At 46.4% G+C, this 19,849-nt stretch overlaps 1 protein-coding gene across 1 annotated transcript in view; it reads right to left on the bottom strand.

The window, feature by feature from the left end:
- The window catches only part of Chd7 (chromodomain helicase DNA binding protein 7), a 126,363-nt gene that overhangs the window by 14,614 nt on the left and 91,900 nt on the right, over window positions 1-19,849 (bottom strand). Inside the window, exons 15-27 of the mRNA XM_059253833.1 lie at window positions 15,469-15,679; window positions 14,628-14,823; window positions 13,894-14,061; window positions 13,376-13,555; window positions 9,658-9,768; window positions 9,368-9,573; window positions 6,959-7,158; window positions 6,622-6,781; window positions 3,104-3,193; window positions 2,576-2,679; window positions 1,129-1,258; window positions 775-847; window positions 567-624 (exon numbers count right to left, since the gene is read on the bottom strand). Of these exons, the coding sequence (XP_059109816.1) occupies window positions 567-624; window positions 775-847; window positions 1,129-1,258; window positions 2,576-2,679; window positions 3,104-3,193; window positions 6,622-6,781; window positions 6,959-7,158; window positions 9,368-9,573; window positions 9,658-9,768; window positions 13,376-13,555; window positions 13,894-14,061; window positions 14,628-14,823; window positions 15,469-15,679 (1,887 nt within the window). The remainder of the gene's footprint in view (window positions 1-566; window positions 625-774; window positions 848-1,128; window positions 1,259-2,575; window positions 2,680-3,103; window positions 3,194-6,621; window positions 6,782-6,958; window positions 7,159-9,367; window positions 9,574-9,657; window positions 9,769-13,375; window positions 13,556-13,893; window positions 14,062-14,627; window positions 14,824-15,468; window positions 15,680-19,849) is intronic.

Raw genomic sequence — 19,849 nt, 5'->3', positions numbered from 1 at the left:
GACAACTTTCCAACAAAAACAGATGACTCCTTAGCCTTCTGAGGACGGGTGGGAGAGGCCATCCTGGCACCCTCAGATTTTAAAATATAAACAGGCAGTAATAGCTGTAATGAATTTATAAACGATTTACTTTTAACTCCTTCGAGGGAGGGTGGAAAGTTTATCAGTCTTACACAAAGAAAACCAGTCTCTCCTATAAATGTACTTACAATGGTAATCTTGAACATAACAAGCATGTAGTTATTGTCTCGTCATTTCATACTGGGTAGAGGGTCAATAGTCCACACAAATATTTCAGATTAAAACAAGTGCCTCCTCTCAATAAAAATGTTTTAAAGACTTTAAATTTTCCACTAACAATGACGATAAGCTGGTTAATTATCTTAACCAAAAAGTTCTATCCAAGAAATTTAATGCAATGAAATAAGGATCAAAATTATTCCCAAGGGAAGGGTCCATGTGGAAGAGTACCCTATAGGATACAGTCATCACGTCATGACATAGGATCCTGCTGCTCGGACTGCCCGGCTCCTTTTCCCTGCTCGGCACCTGCCCAGAAGCCTCACCTGTGCCGTGCATTTCCATGGATTCTTCCTTGTCCTCTGGGGGAGAATTGGCAAATTCCTTGAAAGCAACGCAAGAAACAGAGCTATTTTCAATTGGGGTTTGATTTTGTTTTCTCTTTTAATCAAAGGCTATTATCTATAAAGTTTAGCAAGTCTTATATGGGCACATAAGATATTACTGGCACCATAAATACACTCAAGGTCTTACATCTATTTCATCTTTGAATGGCACTCTGGTTGGTTTATATTCTGGATCTTCATCTTCTCTATCAAATTCTCCACTGTGAAAAATTTAAAAAACAATTGTTTTAATCACATCAATGAGTAAGGAGGTGAGAGGGAAAAGTACCAATCAACCTAGTAACTACTTTTAAGACCTACTATCACTTTTAAGTATTTATATATTATTTTGTTTAAAATAGTTATTACGCTATACAGACAGGATCTACTGGTGAGCATCAAGTTCAAACCAGACGTAACAGTACAACGGTGAAGCATAAACCCTGCCAAGAGATGTAATACTGACATAAAGTTTATTAAAATTTTAGAATGTCCTTCTTACCCGTCACCACCATCTGCTAGCATGTCTGTCCCTCTTTGCTCTGCAGCGATGGCCTTGGCATCGGGCATGCCAACTCGTTCCAGAAAGCACAGTGCAGGGTCAGCTCGCATGGAATTGTACTTCTCATAGCCTGGACCATGCCCATCGGCCCAGAGAGGACACACAGAAACAAAGGAAGACCCCCGTCACTGTTAGAAATCATAGCCCTGCCACAACACAGCCAGCGAAAACATAGATCATCATGTCTGGTGAGCCAAGCAGACCATGGCACGGAGCATTCCAGAGAACGCTCATTCTAGGGAAGCTTTTGTGGGCCAACTTACTGAGAAGCTATTAGAGTGACCACAAATACAAACAGAAAAGGGCTCAGGGTAACTGCAGGATGCCGGAAGATTTCTGACCCTATTTTTCCCCCACATCTAATTTTGCTTGACACTTAAAAGGCTTCATAACATTTCTTTATGACCTCTGCGGGGGTTCTCCAAGTCCACTCCCATCCCCCACGAGTACGCTTGGTCCTGCAGGAGCTCACATGGCTGGCTGAAAAATCCCCATATACGTAAGGCCAGCGAACCTGTCTTATTAGGTTTAGGATGATGCATGTCAGTAAGATGACACTGTTCCCTCTCTGGTTTTCAAACTGCAATTTGCTTTTTGACTGCCCAAGTTGACTAGATGGAAAATGGCAGATCCCAACAGTGCACTGCGGGAAAATGATTTTGAGGCCGAGCTCACAGAACACGGCTGGAGTACATAGGCAGAACAGCACAATTCAATTAGGATGTGTACTACAACACACCACTCCTAACTGCTGTAGAGCCGCAAGCCAAACCGTAATCATGAAAGGTTTTATAAGCCATCATTCTCCCCTTTAGTCAGGCTGGGCTGCTGAGAATACCTCCACGACCTCCGGAGAATTGGGATTATAATCAGGAACCGCTCACTGTATATATCATGCCAGTTCGGCATCCCCAGCCTTTCAAAGTTAACAAGGCTGCATCCCACTCGGGGGAGCGGTGAGTCCTCAGCACTGACATTTGTGAAATATTGCTTGGAACAAAGCCCAGGAGGCACTTGTACAGATTAATAGCAGAGGTTAAGCCCACCGTCCACTCTGACACTGGCTGGCAGAGTTAGTGAGGGAAGCCGTTCTGGAAGCAAAGTTTCGGGGAAGCAATGGTACAACTTGGCTATTACTAAAACAAATATGGTTTCTGTTTACAGCCAAGAAAGAAATGTTTTCTTCTCAAATACTCAACAAACATTCAAAAACAGCATCTGATATTTACAGTTCATATTAGATTTTTAGTACAGAAAAATGGTAGACGCCAAGAGTCCTTTGGAACGAACCTCATTAGTATTATGACTTTGGAAAAGAGTATGCAAGAGTTCTAAATAAAGATGAAGCCACGCCGTCAAGATGCATTCAAACAGAAACACCCCTTACCATGTTTGAACACTCCAATTAAGAGGGATTTATCTGCTTCCCTATCCCACCAATCTGCAGGAACTTCAGCATGGAAAGGCTCAGGGATCCACACGTCTGCCTCACTGGAAAGACAGCCATTTAAGCACTTTTTAAATATGAGTACTTGAAATGACTCCTAGTCCCATGTGGTCAACACACACTCATGTGCCCTCTCTTTCCCAATAAACATCTTACACTGTGGGGAAGAACTGGCAGAGGTGAAACAAAAGGGCAGTGGTCAGTAGCCAGAAGGGAGCCTCACCATGCTACGGTACCCCACCTCAGATCGGCAGCCATTATTTCTCACCCTCTTAAACGCAAGCACACCCCAATGGCCTGCCCATGCTCTCCTCACATCCCCAAGCCCAGAGGACAAACAGTTGCACGAAAGACATGAAAAGGAGGTGCGCTGCCGAGGCCGTGAGGGTTCTGGGCACGACCCACGGAGCTTCCCACCCACCTGGGTCAGCTCGTGCAGGGCTAGCACAACCGTGCACTTGCACCAACCTTGAGTCGGCACCCTCGAGGATCCTATCTGCTTGGTCGCCTATCACTTCTTGTCGTAGGTAGTACAGCATGCGGACACGCAGCAGGACCCTGGAGAGGAAGACAGAGGGGGGAAAGTTCTTAACTTCGGCGCTGTTTGCCAACGGTGGCTTCTGGCAGCTGCTGCCGTTCATCCATCATCCTGCCAAGGCTGATTAGCCATGCTGTATGGTAGGCTTGAAGCGTGACAGATGGTGGCACATAATCACCTCTGTGTGGTGCTTTCTGCTGGCTTCCAACAGGCCTGCCTGGCAACCGCTCACGCTGCACAGAGAGGGAGCGAGCTCGGCCCAGCCCAGGCGCACTTCATTTAGTTCTACCTAGCGCAGCTTGTGAAGTTTAGACACGTACCCTACCACTGCCTCTGAAGTATTGAAGCAAGTTTGTAAACAGCCGAGCAGATGGCTTTCAGTAACTGTTCTGCTTCATTATCTCATAAAATTTCCTCAGCTGCTGCCTTAATACCATTTTTGGAAGCACATCAGAAGTTGTAGGAATAAACGAGATATAAAATCTGGTTTTACTACCTTACAATAAACCCTCAATATGGAATGTCAGGTTTTTCAGATTATACAACTTTGCTTCCGAGAAAGGAAGATGGTGATGAGGGTGGGCAGGAGGTGGGTCCTCACCCTACTCAGGGAATAGTAAACATTTCTATTACTTTTAATTTATACTTTTAATTATCCAGGGACCTAAGCTGTGGTTTAAAAATAATAAACACTACCAGATTAAAATGTATCTAACTCACTGATACTCATTTTTAATAAATCAGAATTAAAAATCCTTGACGTTGTCAGGGCACCAGATTTTTTATCTTGCTTGTGTTTCCATGGCTAAAATGTGATTTTTTTAAAAACTAACACTCACCTGGTATATCTCATAGGTCATCTCTCTCTACTCCAAACTCAGTCCTCAAGTAGACAGCCCATCTGTGCATTTGGTACTGACACCTGAAGATGACCCTCTTGGTGAAGGTCGATCCTCCAGTGTTCTTTCCCTAGCTGAATAAGCCTGTCACCTATTTGCATAGCATCCCGTACCAACGTTTCTCATTTGTATACACTGGCTCATTTGATCTTCCTAATAACCCTGTGATGAAGTGGAGCAAGTTCCCATTTCCACACCACAGATGTAAACACTGCTGGTAACAGAGGACGAGTTAGAGATCCAAGGTCACAGAGACACCTTGAGCTCAAGCACTCAGAGCTAGGTCTCCCAAGATGTAGTGACCTGTTTCTAAAACATCAAAAGACCGGGGGGGGGGGGGGGCGCAGCAGTTTTACTAAGACAGACTACTCCCGACCAGGCATCAGTAGACACGCTGGGAACCACCCACCCCAAGAGTCCACTCATGGCCAGCATGGGTTTGGGATGGGCTGCAAGGCTGCCAATACCCAAACGTACGCCGGGATGAGCAGTTGCTTTGGGGAATGCCTTTTTATTTTTCATCGCATGCTAGTATGTAAGCTCAAATACTGACTTTCCCATACTGAACCAGTAAGGAAGACTGACAGCACAGTTAGCAGTGTCTTCCTCCTGGTTACAGAATCTACAGGCCGGTGTCTTCTTCCACCGGATGCTCAGAAAGGGTAGTTCCATCGGAAATCCCCTCGACCTGTGGCTGGACTCCTCACTTGACCTACAGACAGGGAGCCTAATGCTTTCTTTTCCTTTTAGTAGAAAACACAGACTTCTGTTGCGGAGTTTGGTAGTGTGGAGCACTGTATGAACTGCTGTGGACATCTTTTTTCTCTAGAGGGGAAGCCAGGAAGAAAAGGATGGCCAGGACACAGCTCCCAATCTCAAGGAGTTCACTCCATGATGGATGGACAAGGAGGCTAACAAGCCCCCAGGCTTTGTCCACATTTTCTCCCACATCCTGTTAGTGAGCGCAGCCCGAGGCCCAGGACTGCACACAGTCCTTCATACCAGCCCCCTCGGTCTCTTCACCTGTCTGCTCTCACAGTACTCAAGTCTGCGAAGAGCAGTTATTGTCCCTTCAACTGGGTCTTATTTTCTACCTACTGCCAATACATCCTCACTCTGATAAGACTTAATCTCAAGGCATAGTCTATAGACAAAGGACCAGGAGACACTCTCTCTGTTCCAGAGAAAAGCTAGAAGGTATCAACAGCGTTCTTCTGAGACTAAATGAAAGATACAAAGAACCCCAGTTTCATCACACGTACTAACTGGGGAGGGATCCCTATGGAAGCTTGCTACTGACAGGAGATACTGACAGCAGAATCAACAATCACCACAGCCTCACTGGGAAAAGGAGCCATTGTTCTCACATTAAACCATTTAACTTCCTCGGTTGAACCCAGAACTCAGAAGGCAACTAACCCAAAGTCACAGTAAACTACAAAGACAGACATTTTTGGAGAGTTATGATGATGGGGCTACAACAGTAACAAGTTTTGAAGACACCAAAGGCTTTGGAAGACCATTGGGAGCCTTTCCAGAGCCCCTGGGTGAAGAGGCAGACTCCATGGTCAGGTGGACAAGGGACTGCAGAAGTGAGCGGGTCACCAATCCCACTCTGCTCTTAACGGAGAGTTCTCAGGTGAGTCACTCTGGCTGGGTACCTGCCAAACAGAACAGCTGCCAAGAAGAGATGTGGAGGCCTGCAGTCGTAGCTACTCAGGGCGCTGAGGCAGGAGGCGCTCCGTGAGCCTGAGCCATCTGGGTCTCCATAGCAAGAGTGACATAACTAAAGCACAAGCCTTATGTAGATCCCGGGGCTCCCAGTGGAAGCGGTCAGTTACGGGTGGAGTCACATCAATGAACCCTATCTGTCTGTCTGCACATGAGACCCAAACTAGTCACCTGCAATCCCACGGCAACACTGCTTAGGACAGGTAAATGTGGAAACAACCCAAATGTCCATCCACAGATAAAGGATGAACAAAATGGGACATACACATAATGGAACAGTATTCATCTGCCAGAATAATCCTGACACTACCTACAACAGGCACGAATCTTGAGCACAACAAATGAAATCGCCAGATACAGGGGACAAATACTGTGTGACTACCACCCTCAAAGCAGCTAGAATAGAATGGACCAGTGAATAGGACAGTGGCTGCTGAAGGCAGGGAAAGGAGCTCTTTCTTTCTTTCTTTTTTTTAAAGCCTCATTTTATTTTTTTTAAATTTATTTTAACTTTATTTTATATGCATTGGTGTGAAGGTGTCAGATTCTGGAGATCTGAACTTACAGACAGTTGTGAGCTGCCATGTGGGTGCTGGGAATTGAACCCGGGTCCTCCGGAAGAGCAGTCAGTGCTCTTAACCATTGAGCCATCTCTCCAGCCCCGAAAGGAGCTCTTGCTTAAGAGACACAGAGTGCCTGATGAGAGTGATGATAGTGTCTGGCTTAGATGGTGGTGATGAGTGCAGGGTACCACGATGCAACACACGGTTGACTTATAAATGTCTCAGCGCGCCTGTCTGCCTCTATGTGGTACCTACTTGTTGCAGTGGTGCTTCAGGTGCTTCTTGTAGCTGTCCTCCTGGAACAGGGCATCTGGGTTGCAGCTTGCCAGCCAGTCAGCATCCTGCACTACGGGCTGCGTGCTCTGGGCCTTCACCTTCTTCCCTTTCCGGCCCCTTGGCACAGGGGCTGACAGACCTAGAAGTACCAGGGTCACAGTCATGGATGCCTTGGCATTGGACAGTACAGTGTCAGGGGTGGATACTCTAAGGGGCAGAGGGGAAAACAGAGTCTGCACCGCCACGCTTTACCAATGGCAGTGTTTCTGGTAGCCTTTTGTGACCCAGAAGCACAAAGAAGACAAGACCAACCTACCAGAATGATTGAGCAGGGCTCGAGTCTGGCCATCAGCTGTGGGTGTGATTAGGTCCCAGATAAAGCTCTTGATGTTCTCATCCCCTCTGTAGTGATTGAGACAGTACACCAGGATGGCTCTGCAGATGGTTTCTACGTCTTGCTCAGTGAGCTGACGTTTGTAGCGCCCGTGGGACAGGATGTCTGTCCAGCGGCCCCAGCTGGAAAGCAAAGAGGCAGCATGCAGATGGAGCCTGGTTGTAGATATGACCTCACCTTGACAGCCAGGCCCCAGTACTGGGAAATCCTGGACCCACACTGGCATCAGTAACCTCTGGAGATAGGAAAGGAATGCAGGAATGGGCACAAAACACCTCCTTACAGAGGGAACCACAAAGCCAGGAGTTGCGTGGCCACTAAACACCCACGTGGCTAATGGCTTTCCTGGGCTGTTGGTGGCTATGGCTGTCATTTTTAGGAAATGTAAGTAATCTGAGGAAGTGGAAATTGTTATACTGTGCTTCCTTTAACTATGATTTATATGTACCTATGGTGACCAACCTTTTAAAATGAAAGATGGCTTGAAGTTGCAGTGATTACTAGCTATAACCCACCACAAATAGATACCATAATAACTAGTGAAGAGCTAAAAGCCATGTGGCTCCTTTGCAATGGGGAGTGGTCACTTCCAACTCAAGAGAGATGCTGACCAAGTCTCAGGTCCTCCCAGAGAACGGACAGGAGGAAGAACTAAGCACAGGGAAACAAGTACACATGGTGCCACCATCACACAAACAGCAGCCGTACTGTACTGTCTTGGGAATATCTACTACACAATAAACAGGATGCAGAGGCTGCCTGAGCTGTGCCTCCTTGGGGCGGAGCCTCTCCGCTGCTCTCTGTGATAACTGAGAGTCCTGCTTTGAGAACAGAGAAAGCATCCCCTGCCACAGCCTGCTTCTCACTGAACCGCTGTTCTTCCTGGCTGTTTTGACCTTTCTCAGACCCGTTTCCAAGGCTGCCACTCACCTCCAGCCTTGGGCTTGCTGCTCCCTCCCATCCTCACCCCTGGTGGATCACTGATGCTCGCCAGGGATAGTCCCTCTGTGACTCCTCCCAGCCCCAGAAGTGGGAATGACCCTCAGGTGCATGCTGGGCTTCTGTGCTCTGTGTCACATCATCTTAGCATACTGCCATTTCTGCTTGCTCACCTTCCTGCCTTGGGCTGCCTTACTCACGGTGGTAGTCCCGGTGCCCACAAGTGCCCTAGCCCAGTGCCCAACATGTGTTAGTTATTCAATCCCTAACAGTAAAAGCAGAGGATTTGACTGAAAGACAATGCCCTGAGCATCCTTCTTAGAACTACGAGTTATTAGTATGTTCCACTCCTAAGGTTTCCAACAAAATCCCAACTGTGACCATCAGGCAGAATCAGGGAAGCAGGTTCTGGGAGTCAAGGGCTGAGGCTAGCAGAGTGTCTGTTCTACATGGAGGCAGGAGAACTGCCCAGTGTGCACAGACTAGTGCCAACATCAGGAGAGACCCTGGGATGATGAGACAGCAGGTCAGAGTGCGAAGGGGACCGCTGTGAGGAGTGCTGCAAGGGAGGCAGGCATGAGGCTGGTCAAGCCTGTGGGTGGGGGCCTGGGGCCCTCGGCAGAACAGCCTGTGCACAGGCGGAAGCAAAGTCCCAACAGAGCTCGGGACCCCTGAGAAGGCATCCATGTGACAGACAACTCTGCAGGCCTCAGACACGTGCCTCCCTGGCTCTGTGTGAGCAGTGATGCGCTGGGAGAAACACCACAGGCAGGACAGCCTCTGGAGAGACACTTTGGTGGCGGTTTCTGTTTTCATGGCATCTACAGCCGCACAATCTGTGAGTGATTCTTATCGACTGATTCAGGTATTTACTGAGTATCCTGCCACTCAAAGTGCTGTGCGGTGCCATGCACACGAAACACGAAGCGGATGTAGGTCTTGACGGTTTGGGAGGCAGCCTGCAGCAAAGGGACCCCACGGACTCCTGAAGTTTTAGTGGCCCTTAGGCTTCAGATGAGTTGGAGAAAAGGTGCGTGAGTGAGTCTCTGCCTTTGATAAGATTATCTAGCAAAAAGCTATTAAAAGATAACTATGGTCTTAAAGTTTATGTGACAGTATATGGCCACAAGATTTTGCAATTCTACATCACTCTTAGTTTTTAATAATCTACAAGTAAATTGGAGTTGCCATAATTCCCAAGGTGCTAACACTCATAAATTTCAGTGACTTCTCTTTCCACACCCCAGAGGACTGGAACTTGGGTCATGACCAACTGAGAAAGTTAATGTGGAGGCATTTGCCTGGCTACACTAAGAGGAGATCCGGTTTTCCTATGACAACTGAGAATTCCAGCTGTAGGTAAAATGACTTCATGTAGTGAGTCGGACTTACCCGTAGACTAGCAGATTCTTCTCCACCCTGAAGCACTCGCTCCGGGCGTAGCCCTGGGACTTATCCTGGGGGCGCCGTGGCTTTGTGCAAGGCTTTTCTTCAGAATCGCTTTCCAGGTCAGAGAACTCCATCAGCTCATCTTCCTTCACTGCGCTGTATAGCCGGGTCTGCTTCCTGACTCTTGGAGTATCAATCACCAGGTTGTTCTGACAGAGGAGCAAATACAGTGAGATCTCAGACCAACCTTTGGGTCGTACCAGGCAGTAGTCTGGATGGGACTTCTCACTCACCCTCCCATTTAAGGCATCGATGTCCAGTTCAGCCTTCTTAGCCCACTTTTGCCAGAAATTTGGGTCATCCAAAGAAATGTCTGTCCTATTTCCAGATGCAACAAAACTGGCCTAGAAGGAAAACGTGTGCATTACTTTGAGATGTTTCTCAGAGTCAGGATGCGAGCGAGGCAGCCTGTTTCCACTGAATATGCATGTGTTCATCCTCTTGTGCAAGACAGTACAGTGGATGGGAGAGAGAGGAAAGACTGTCCTTCATACACGTTTCACATCTGCTGTAGGTATGGGAAAGTACAATCAATGGAGAAAGGCCTAAAATTGGCTCCAGCAAGGTACTGCTGAGAGCAGATCTTAAAAAAAAACTCCTCTAGAAGAAAATGCTTGGACCATATTTTACAGCACTTATAAAAGTAGAAAGGTTGCAGAAACGTTCATGGCAGAGCATGTGCCACAGCCCAGGAGAGGACCCAAGGATTAAGGGACGTAAGGAAGAGCAGCCATGGGCAAGTCGATGAGGGCAGATGCCGGAGCAAGGGCCCTGGTGTGTGCTGCCAGCAGTCCAGCCTCTATCCTGAGGGAGCAGGAACTACCTAAAAACAGGGGTCAACTCCAGACGGACATGACCATAGAGCTGCCTGCTGGAGAAGTTACAGCAACACCCTCCAGTGTGGAGGTTAGAGCACACTCTAGTACTTTATACAAGAAATAATGACTAAAATGAAGAAAACAAGACTCCCTAAAAAGACATTTTTCAAAAGGTGAGTTAGTTAATAGAGGTAAACACCAGGCAGACGTGAAGCACCAAGAGTGAAGGTGGCAAGAAAACTACCATATCCAAGTCTGGCATCTGCGCGTCACTCAGATGGACTGTGTGTGTGCGCCAATACATGTGAACTCGCATACACGTCACTCAGATGGATCGTGTGTGTGCGCCAACACACGTGAACTCGCATACACGTCACTCAGATGGACCGTGTGTGCGCGCCAACACATGTGACCTCTCATACACGTCACTCAGATGGACCGTGTGTGTGCGCCAACACACATACACTCACATGCACGTCAGTCTCGCACAGACTAAACTTACAGCGCGTGTAAGGCCTGAGGAGAGGTCCTGTAAGAGACTGAAAGACGTGAGGGCCCAGAGCCCAGAGAAGAACCTCCACAAGCTGGGCCAACAGAGGAGCCCAACTCCCTCCCCACATCACACCAGAGGTTATAAATGGTGTTGGTGAGGACATGGGAAACACAACTCTCATACACAAGTGTGGGAAGGCAACCGTGAACAGCCACTCTAGAAAACATTGGGGTTCAACAATTTTAGCCACCAGGGAAATGGAAATTAAACAATGACTGCTGTCCAGGAAGTGTGAAAGAGGAACTGCCAGTGGGAATGCAAACTCATGGAGCCACCATGGAAGTCAATGGAGGTTCCTCAAAATACTAAAAATAGAACTATGAAATAACACAGCTACACCACTGGACTGTACTCCTGAAGGAAGGACTCTAAGTCAACACACCACAGAGACACTTGCACACCCATGTTTTGCAATAGCCAGGAAGTAGAATCAGCCTAGATGTCCAACAACAGACAACTGATAAAGAAAATGCTCTATCTGTACAAAATGGAATTTTATTTAGCTGTAAAGACAAATGAAATCCTGACACTTGAAGGAGAGTGGATGGAGCTGGAAACCATCATGTTAAGCAAAATAAGGCAGGCTCAGAAAGACGCATAGTTTTCTCTCACATATGAACCGTGTGTGCATGTACGCTGTGTGTGTGTGTGTGTGTGTGTGTGTGTGTGTGTGTGTACACGCGCGCGTGCGCACATCCTGTCATGAAACTACAGGAAGAGGTTTTTAGCAAAAGGGTAAAAAGAACAATGGAACACATGTGGCATAAAGGCCGAAGGGCTACTGCAGAGTGGAGGGCGACCAGCAGAGGGATGCAGAGCAGTGGGGGAGGGTGGCAGTGTACAATGACATGTGAGTGATAACACCAGGATGAAACCCATTATCTCTAGGCTACTTAAATTTTTTCCAATTCCTTTAAAAGAAAAGAAAAACAGAAACAAACAAACCCAGTCTGTTAGTTCCTTAAATGATAAGCATGCATATGTGAGGCTTAGTTTTAATCTGGTTGGGGGGGGGCAGAGACAGCTAACATCACTCTCTAGCAGTTCCCTTCCTTGCATATGCTGAAAAGAAATGAAAATGTGTCCAAGCAAAAACTACTAAGAAATGTTTGTTAAAAACCCCAAAGTAAGCTGGGTGGTGGTGGCATACGCCTTTAATCCCAGCACCTGGGAGGCATAGGCAGGCAGATTTCTGAGTTCAAGGCTAACCTGGTGTACAGAGTGAATTCCAGAACAGTTAGAGCTACACAGAGAAACACTATCTAGGGAGAAAAAAAAATCCCTAAGTAGAAATAACCCAAATTTCATTATCAATTAGCAATAAATAAATGATCTGAATATCCATTATCACCTTGTTACTGTGTGATACCCATACAGTAGAACATTGTAAGCAATAAAAAGGAACAAAGTAACATACATACTACAAGATGAACCTCAAAAACATTATATAAGCATATAAAAGCATATACGAATGACCACACATGCTATATCTCCATTTATAATGGTGTGTCCAGGGGAGGTGGTTATAAAAAAAAGTACATGTGGTTTGCAGGCCCGGGTGAAGCAAGAGGGGTATACTCTAATTACTAATTTACTAGTGGGCATGAGGATTTTTTTTTTTTTTTTTTTTGGTTTTATGAGACAGGGTTTCTCTGTGTAGTTTTGGAGCCTGTCCTGGAACTCACTCTGTAGCCCAGGCTATCCTCGAACTCACAGAGATCTGCCTGGCTCTGCCTCCCGAGTGTTGGGATTAAAGGCGTGCGCCACTACCACCCGGCGGGCATGAAGATCTTTTTGAGGTAATAGGAACATTTTAAACTTAGGATTGTGCTAACAGTTGCATAAGCCTGTAATGTGTCAAAGGCGCTGAATTTCACACTTCATGGAAAGTAAACAGGAAAACAGGAGTTTAGCAAAACAGAAAAGCAGAATGAGCCTCAGTGTGTGTGACTGGAATACGAGCAAGTGGCCGTTAGGTGATGTCAGGGCTCAGAGCATCCTTGGCCATGCAGGCTGGATACAGCAGGAAAGTACATGGGGCGAGTTGTGGGAAGCAGGCAGTGTCCAGTGCTGGAACAGAATGTGACGGGTACGTTTTAGCTATGAGCAGAGTTATAGAGTTGTAGCTAGAGAGGAAAACAAGAAAGCCTTAAATACAGAGTGATCTGATCATCTTCTCAGGTCGTTCCAGGAATCAGGGTCTAGGAGAGAAGAGGATGATGGGAGAACTAGATTCCTAAGAGGGAAGAACGGGTAAAGACACATAAGAGCAAGACCATGTCCCCTGTCCCCCCAGGAAAACCCAGCGCTGTGGCAGCACTTGGGAGGCAGAGGCAGGTGGATCTCTGTGAGTTCAAGGCCAGCCTGGTCTACAGAGTGAGTTCCAGGACAGCCAAGGCTACACAGAGAAACCCTGTCTCAAAAACAAACAACAAAAGAATGCCTTATGTGTTGGAGTTGCCAGGGAATTAGTAACTGGCCTGTAATTCATAACAAAAGCCACGGTTCTACTTCCTTTTTGTGATCCCTTCCTAAGTGCTCCTCAGAAGCTCTAGCATGCTTTTCTAGGTGGATTCGAACCTTAGCAAACGTGGAGCCTTTTCCTTCAGACTCTATGGTAATAGTGTGGGTTCGGCGAAGGAGAATCTGGTCAATATCCTCTTCACAGAACTTCGAGCCTTCATCTTCCTCCTCCATAAGTGCACCATACGCTCCCTTGCGTAGAAGGTCTTCTATTTCCTTCTTGGAAAGCTGCTGCACCTGTTTAGAGAAAGTTGAAGTATTCAGAGTCATTTAGAATTAAGACAGAAACTAACTGTCTTAAGAAGGTTTACTTGTAACAAAGGAAAATGCAATAAAATATGCTTAAATTTTGAGGTAAAAAAAATAGCCAGTAGAGTGTGGTGATGCACGGCTTTAATCCAAGAAATTGGGAGGCAGAGACACATGGATTGCTGTGAGTTCCAGTCAGAGCTACATGGTGAGACCCTCTCTCAAGAAAACAAACAACCAAAACCAGATGCCAAATAATTTCTCACCATCGGCTTGATGCAGCCATGAGCCAGAATGAACACACGGCCTGGGCAGTGTCCGCTTACCCCGTTCGTGGCGTTCTCTCTTCCACTCATAGACTGCAGCACAGCTTTATCCAGGCCCAGCTTCAAACTAGCCTTGTCAAACATTTCCCTTTCGTACGAGTTTCTAGTGATCAGCCTGTAGATTTTCACAGACTTGCTCTGCCCTATTCTGTGGCATCTGGCCTGAGCCTGGAAGAAAAGGGAATCGATGGCTGTTGAAATGGAATACATAGTGCTGTCCTCCCTAAATTCAGATGCTGGAAAGCTGATCTCACTGTGATTTAGAAGTGGGAGCTTAAGAGGTAATTAGGTCATGAGGGTGGTGCCCTAATGAATGGGATTAGCGTCCTAAAGAAGAGGCGGGAGGGTGGGTGTGCGGGAGGAAGACGGCTGTCTGTGCAGCAGTTTCCTATCAACCACCCGATCTTGCTGGCATCCATACCTCACACTTCCAGCTCCAGACCTGGAGAAAGGCGTGGCAATCGTTTAAGGTGCCCAGCCATGTCGTTTTTGTTATGGCAGCCAAAAGTGACCAACACAACTACTTAAACACACGGCTCTGGCTTGTTGTAAGACCGCATGTCCCAGTCATTAAAGAGGTGAATACACTAAGGGTTTTCTCTCATACACTGCACTGGCTGATCACTAGGCAGGAGACCCAGGCTGGCAGTGACACCCTCGTGCCCTGGTGTGACTGATGAGTCTTTGTCACAGGAGAAGGAGAAGAGACACTGGAGCAGCCTGTCCCCACTCACCTGGAGGTCGTTCTGGGGATTCCAGTCTGAGTCGAAGATGATGCAGGTATCAGCAGCAGTGAGGTTAATGCCTAGACCTCCTGCCCTTGTGCACAGGAGGAAAACAAACCTATCGGAATCGGGTTTGGAGAATCTGTCGATAGCTGCCTGGCGGAGGTTGCCTCTGACACGGCCATCGATCCGTTCATATGGATACCTGGAAATACAACAAGGACGCCTGACAAACAGCTACCACTGCTCGCTCCTTTTTGCTTTCCAGTAAGTATTCCACTATGGAATATGCACTCACACAATAGAAGGATTTAACAAATAATTTCAGATCAGAGTTGTTTTTCCATACAACTGCCTGAACACTCAAAGATCTTTATTTTACTCTCTCCTAAGGAAATAGCTAAATTCTAAAAATAGTTGATAACACACAGTTTTAATTTTAAGTAAGAACTTTTCTCCCCAAGTTGAATGAAATGAGGGAAAAAGTGCCCACAACAGTATGCAGTGTAAACAACACCACCACCACAACAACAAACAAAAACCCCCTACACACGGTGCACAACTTTAATCCCAGCACTCGGGAGGCAGAGGCAGGTGGATCTCTGAGTTCGAGGCCAGCCTGGGCTACAGAGCTAGTTCCAGGACAGCCAGGGCTACAGAGGAACAAAACAAAACAAAACCGTATGCAATGGCCCCCTGCAGTCATCGTATAAGACACCCTGATGCACAACCGTGGTTTTAAAGGGAGGTGATAGACTGTCTCCATCCACCACCTCTCCTGGAAATGTCCCTTCTAGGTGGCCCACTCTGAGTCCTGCTCTTTCTCTGTTGTTTTGTGCAGTGGCCTCACCGTCTCTGAATGAGATAGTCTTCCAGGATGTCCAAGCAGCGCACCATCTGGGAAAAGATAAGCACCCTGTGGCCACCAGCCTTCAGCTTTGGCAGCAGCTTGTCAATCAGCACCAGCTTGCCAGCAGCCTGGATCATTGCCTGGAGCTGAAAATCTGGAGACTCTGCATTGTGTGTTTCTTTAAACTCTTCCAAAATTTTCTCTTCAGCACCTGCAGAGATTGGACGGCATGACGTGAATACCGTAAAGGGTTTTTATTACTAAAAACAATGGATTTGCTTTCAAAACCCACAACAAACTGGCAAAATCAGAACGTCCCATTCACGCTTAAGAGCAGGAAGCCACCTGCTTACTCAAAGTTAGATCCACACACAACTACAGGCCTACAAAAGCAACCAGAGTTTTAGGTTCCATACACGGAGGCATCTGGGGAAGAGATCCATATTTTCCAACAACCAAATGTTTGCTGTCTATATCAAAAACAACACAAGACAAAAACAAACAAACAAAAACACACCCAAATTTCAACAACAGACTGGAGGTGGCAGAAACAAGCCAAGGGCCAGAAGCCCACAGGAAACCTAGTGCCTGAATTGCGGAGGAAGGTGCCGCTTGCTGAGTAAACACAGCAATTCTATTTTGAATGACCCAAACCCGGTGAAGCTCAAACCAGAACCAACTCTAAGGCTCCCTGCCTACCTTCCTTCTTCTCAGGTTCCTCACTGTGCAGAAACTTGCGTGTGCCAGGAGCCGAGAGAAGGAAGGGCATGCTCGACACTGAAGGCTCACCGCTACCTCCTCCACCCCTGGCGTGGGTTCAGGAAGCGGCAGCCTCTCGGCTGCTCAGGTAATTTGGCTGGAGGTAAGCAGAGGTGACCTGCCTCCTCCTCGGCCTCTTGGGCTCCCCAGTAACAGCTGTGTACACTGCTCTCCCACCAGAGCTGCTCCTCAGAAAGACACCAAATTTAACCACCTACAGGGTCATTTCCTACCATTATACTGTGCCTCGAACCTAACCCTCCCTACCACTGTTTGAAGCACGTAAACAGTGACACAGGGAGAGGGAGACAAACATCTCCCAAAGGCTTTTGAAGGTCGGCTCTGACAGGCCACTGCAATCAGTCGGATGGCACCTCCACAGGCAACACGCTGCGGCTCCAGCACTGCCCCGTTGCCATGAAAGGGGCTTGTGAGACTGTCCTTAGGAGGTCATATGCAGAACACTGTGTTAGTTAAGAATCACCAAGGACAGATTAAAGCCACTTGATGTCTGGCGCAAGTGCCAGGCCTTCCACAGAGCACATGACCTTTTCACAAAGGGAGCCTGGCAGAAAATGCCAACTCTTTTGGAACAGGGTAAACCTTACTCCCCTTCCACATGAACAAAAAGCTATGATTCAGATTTTTTTTTTTTTTGTGAGTGTAGAAGCAGACCAAGGAAAGATAAAGAACAAAACGCCACTTAAGACACTAGCAAAGTGTGTCTGATTGACGGTGATGGTGTTTCTCAAGCCCAGGCTCTAGATTCAGAAAGCTCTCCTGTGCAGGAAAGTAAATTATCACATTAGATCTTTTAGAAAGTTTATTTTTTGTATAATGCATCATAAGATGCTTACAACTTAGAAATGAATTTTTTACTTTTATGATGTTTGGGCATTCTTTGTCCATGAGGCATACAATCCAGAATCAAAATGAAATGTAATGTAATTTAAAATAAGTTAAGGATCAAGGAATAGTTTTCAAAAACGAGATTTTTACTTTGAGAAAGCAAATGTCAGATAAGCTGGAATTATTTTAGTAAAAAATTGAAATATAAATATTTCAAATAGAGAAATCTGAACTTACAATATAAAAATTTAAATTTATTAAGAATGAGTAAAATAACTCTTCTGCCTTTTCAATGCGGCCAATAATTTCTTATCTTTAAATTTTTAGAATTTATTTTAAAGTGAGTGTGTGTATATGTGCATGTGAGTGCAGATGCCTGCGGAGGTCAGAGGCATCAGACCTCTCCAGAGACGGAGCTACAAATGGTTGTGAGCCATGTCCTGCAATGTGAGTGCTGGGAATCCAACTCGGGTCCCTGCTCCGAAGGAAAATGTGTTCTAGTCGCCAAGCATCTCTCCATAACCATGACCATTTCTCCAGCCCCCATGACTCCTTATTTTATAAGAACAGTAAAAAGGGAGACAATGTAGTCTTTTTTTTGGGGGGGGGAATATGTGGAACTGATCCATTTTATTAGGAATTCAAGTTCTTCCAGGGTACTTTATATCAATAATCCTTTGTTATGTACAAATACACATCCTTTACAATTCTTTTTGTTGTTGGTGGGTTTTTTTTTGCGGGGGGTGGCGTGGGGTTGAGACAGGGTTTCTCTGTGAAACAGAGCACTGGCTATCTGGCTGTCCCAGAACTGGAACTCTCTCTGTAGACCAGGCTGGCCCCAAACTCACAGAGATCCACCTGCCTCTGCCTCCTAAGTGCTGGGAGGAAAGGTGTGCACCACCATGCCAGGCCCCTTTACATTTCTTTCGTGCTATATTTATTATGGTACATAGAAAGAGGGGGTGGCTGTGTGCGAGAGCAGCAACTTCTGCCCTATGTATCACAGCCAAAGTTTTAAAATTTGCAGTTGAAGATTTCCTCTGATGTCAGACTTGAAAACATTAACTGGATATGGGTTATGATGAACCAAACTACTGTGTTGGGACTGCCCTAAATTAAAGTGTGGCTGGTACCGTGTTCACCAGGATGTGCACACCAAAGGCAAGTGGAGACGAGAATGGAGTTTCTTTAATTCAACAGAGAGCTGCCATTGGGGTGGTGACTGGAATGCCATCTGTGCAGTCATTAACAAACAGGAAAACATCTAGTTCTTGAAGGTTAATAAAAATAATATAACCTTTTTTTCCCTCCAAAATATATTCCACTAGGTCAATCTCAATTTTTGTATCTCAAAGCACCCTATTTTCTTCACTCTTCCTACAACGAATTGTAACAAACGATGACTCCACGTCACCTCCAACTATCAGGGGCCTTTGGACACGCTTTCATTATTCTTGTTCTCAAGTCAGGAAACAAAATTCTATCCGAGCAATGCTTAGGTCAGTGCTAATAACTCAACTTAGGCTGTCCAGTTACCAGCCTTTTAGCAACATTGACTAAGCACCTGCTATATGCTGGACACTCTTCAATCACACATGCCTTTGTATTTCTTCCAGCAGTTTCTCCCATTTGTTTATTTTACCATTTCCACCTATGCACAGAATTGTTGCTAAGACATGCCCGGTGGAACAGAAGTTTAGCTCAACTGGGGCACTTTCTCTGTCATGGCTAGAGTTCATAACAATTTAACAACTTCCTGATGAATGCTAATTGTGTATTGCAATGATTCCACGAGAGGTGACACTTCTAGATCCTGGATGAGAATGTGCAGTTGGGCCCTAGACAGTCTCTGTGAGACACAATGTCCCCCTCCCTAAGTTCTCCTGGAGCTGAAAGCCTAGTGTGTGTACCTGCATTTTTAAAAATTATACTTAAAAAAAAAAAAAAAAACAACAACCAAGCCAGAGGCACCAGGACACCTGCTGAACAGGTACTTTGACATTTACCCTAAGGACAGAAGGCTCACCTCAAGGTATGACAATTAGAACAAATACCTCAAGGGGTCCTAAGGGGCTCTGGAAGAAGAGCTATACAGGAGACCCTGGAGGAAAATCAGCCACGGAAAGACCCAGCAGCTATGCTTTGTGGGGAAAACTTCGGCAATGCTTGATGCATATTATCTGAGTGAGCATGGAGGACGCAGAGGTACTGGGAGGGGGGGCATTTCATCACAGTGCTGAGCACCCTGAGTCCTTTGGGGGAACATCTCCTTTTCTCCATTTTTTTTCCTGTTGGAGACTGTTACTGTCTATTTTCTTTCTATAGGCTATGAATGGAAAAGTGTGTGTGCACACTCAGGTGTGGGCTCCACTCACACCAGTATTTTCTATAAGTCCCAACTCACTGACAGGCTGACTGACACCATGGCTTGCCAACTCACAATGGCATGATTGGGGCTAGCATAATAAACACGTAATGATCACACACGGCACTCTCTTTAGAAAACAAAACCAAAACCACTACTTTCAAAAGGAGTTCACAGATGTCACTGCAGAGCAGTGGCCTCAGGCTCTATGTTCTGAGGCTACTGTCCAGGCAGACACCACTTTCTACACTAACAAGGGCATGCGGAGCGCTGAACAGGTGTACACTGTAAGACAGGGAAAGGTGAGGCACTCTTTAGGTCAGCTGACCTCGACGCTCACAGTTTAGACGGGAGAGGCTTTGCCCTCCCCAACTGCGCTGCTAGCCTATTAGAAACAGCCAGAAGAAC

The sequence above is a fragment of the Peromyscus eremicus genome, chromosome 2, assembly GCF_949786415.1.
Source record: "Peromyscus eremicus chromosome 2, PerEre_H2_v1, whole genome shotgun sequence".
NCBI lineage: Eukaryota > Metazoa > Chordata > Mammalia > Rodentia > Cricetidae > Peromyscus > Peromyscus eremicus.
The sequence above is the reverse complement of the archived record's forward strand: the minus strand, read 5'-3'. Positions and strand labels throughout refer to the sequence as shown.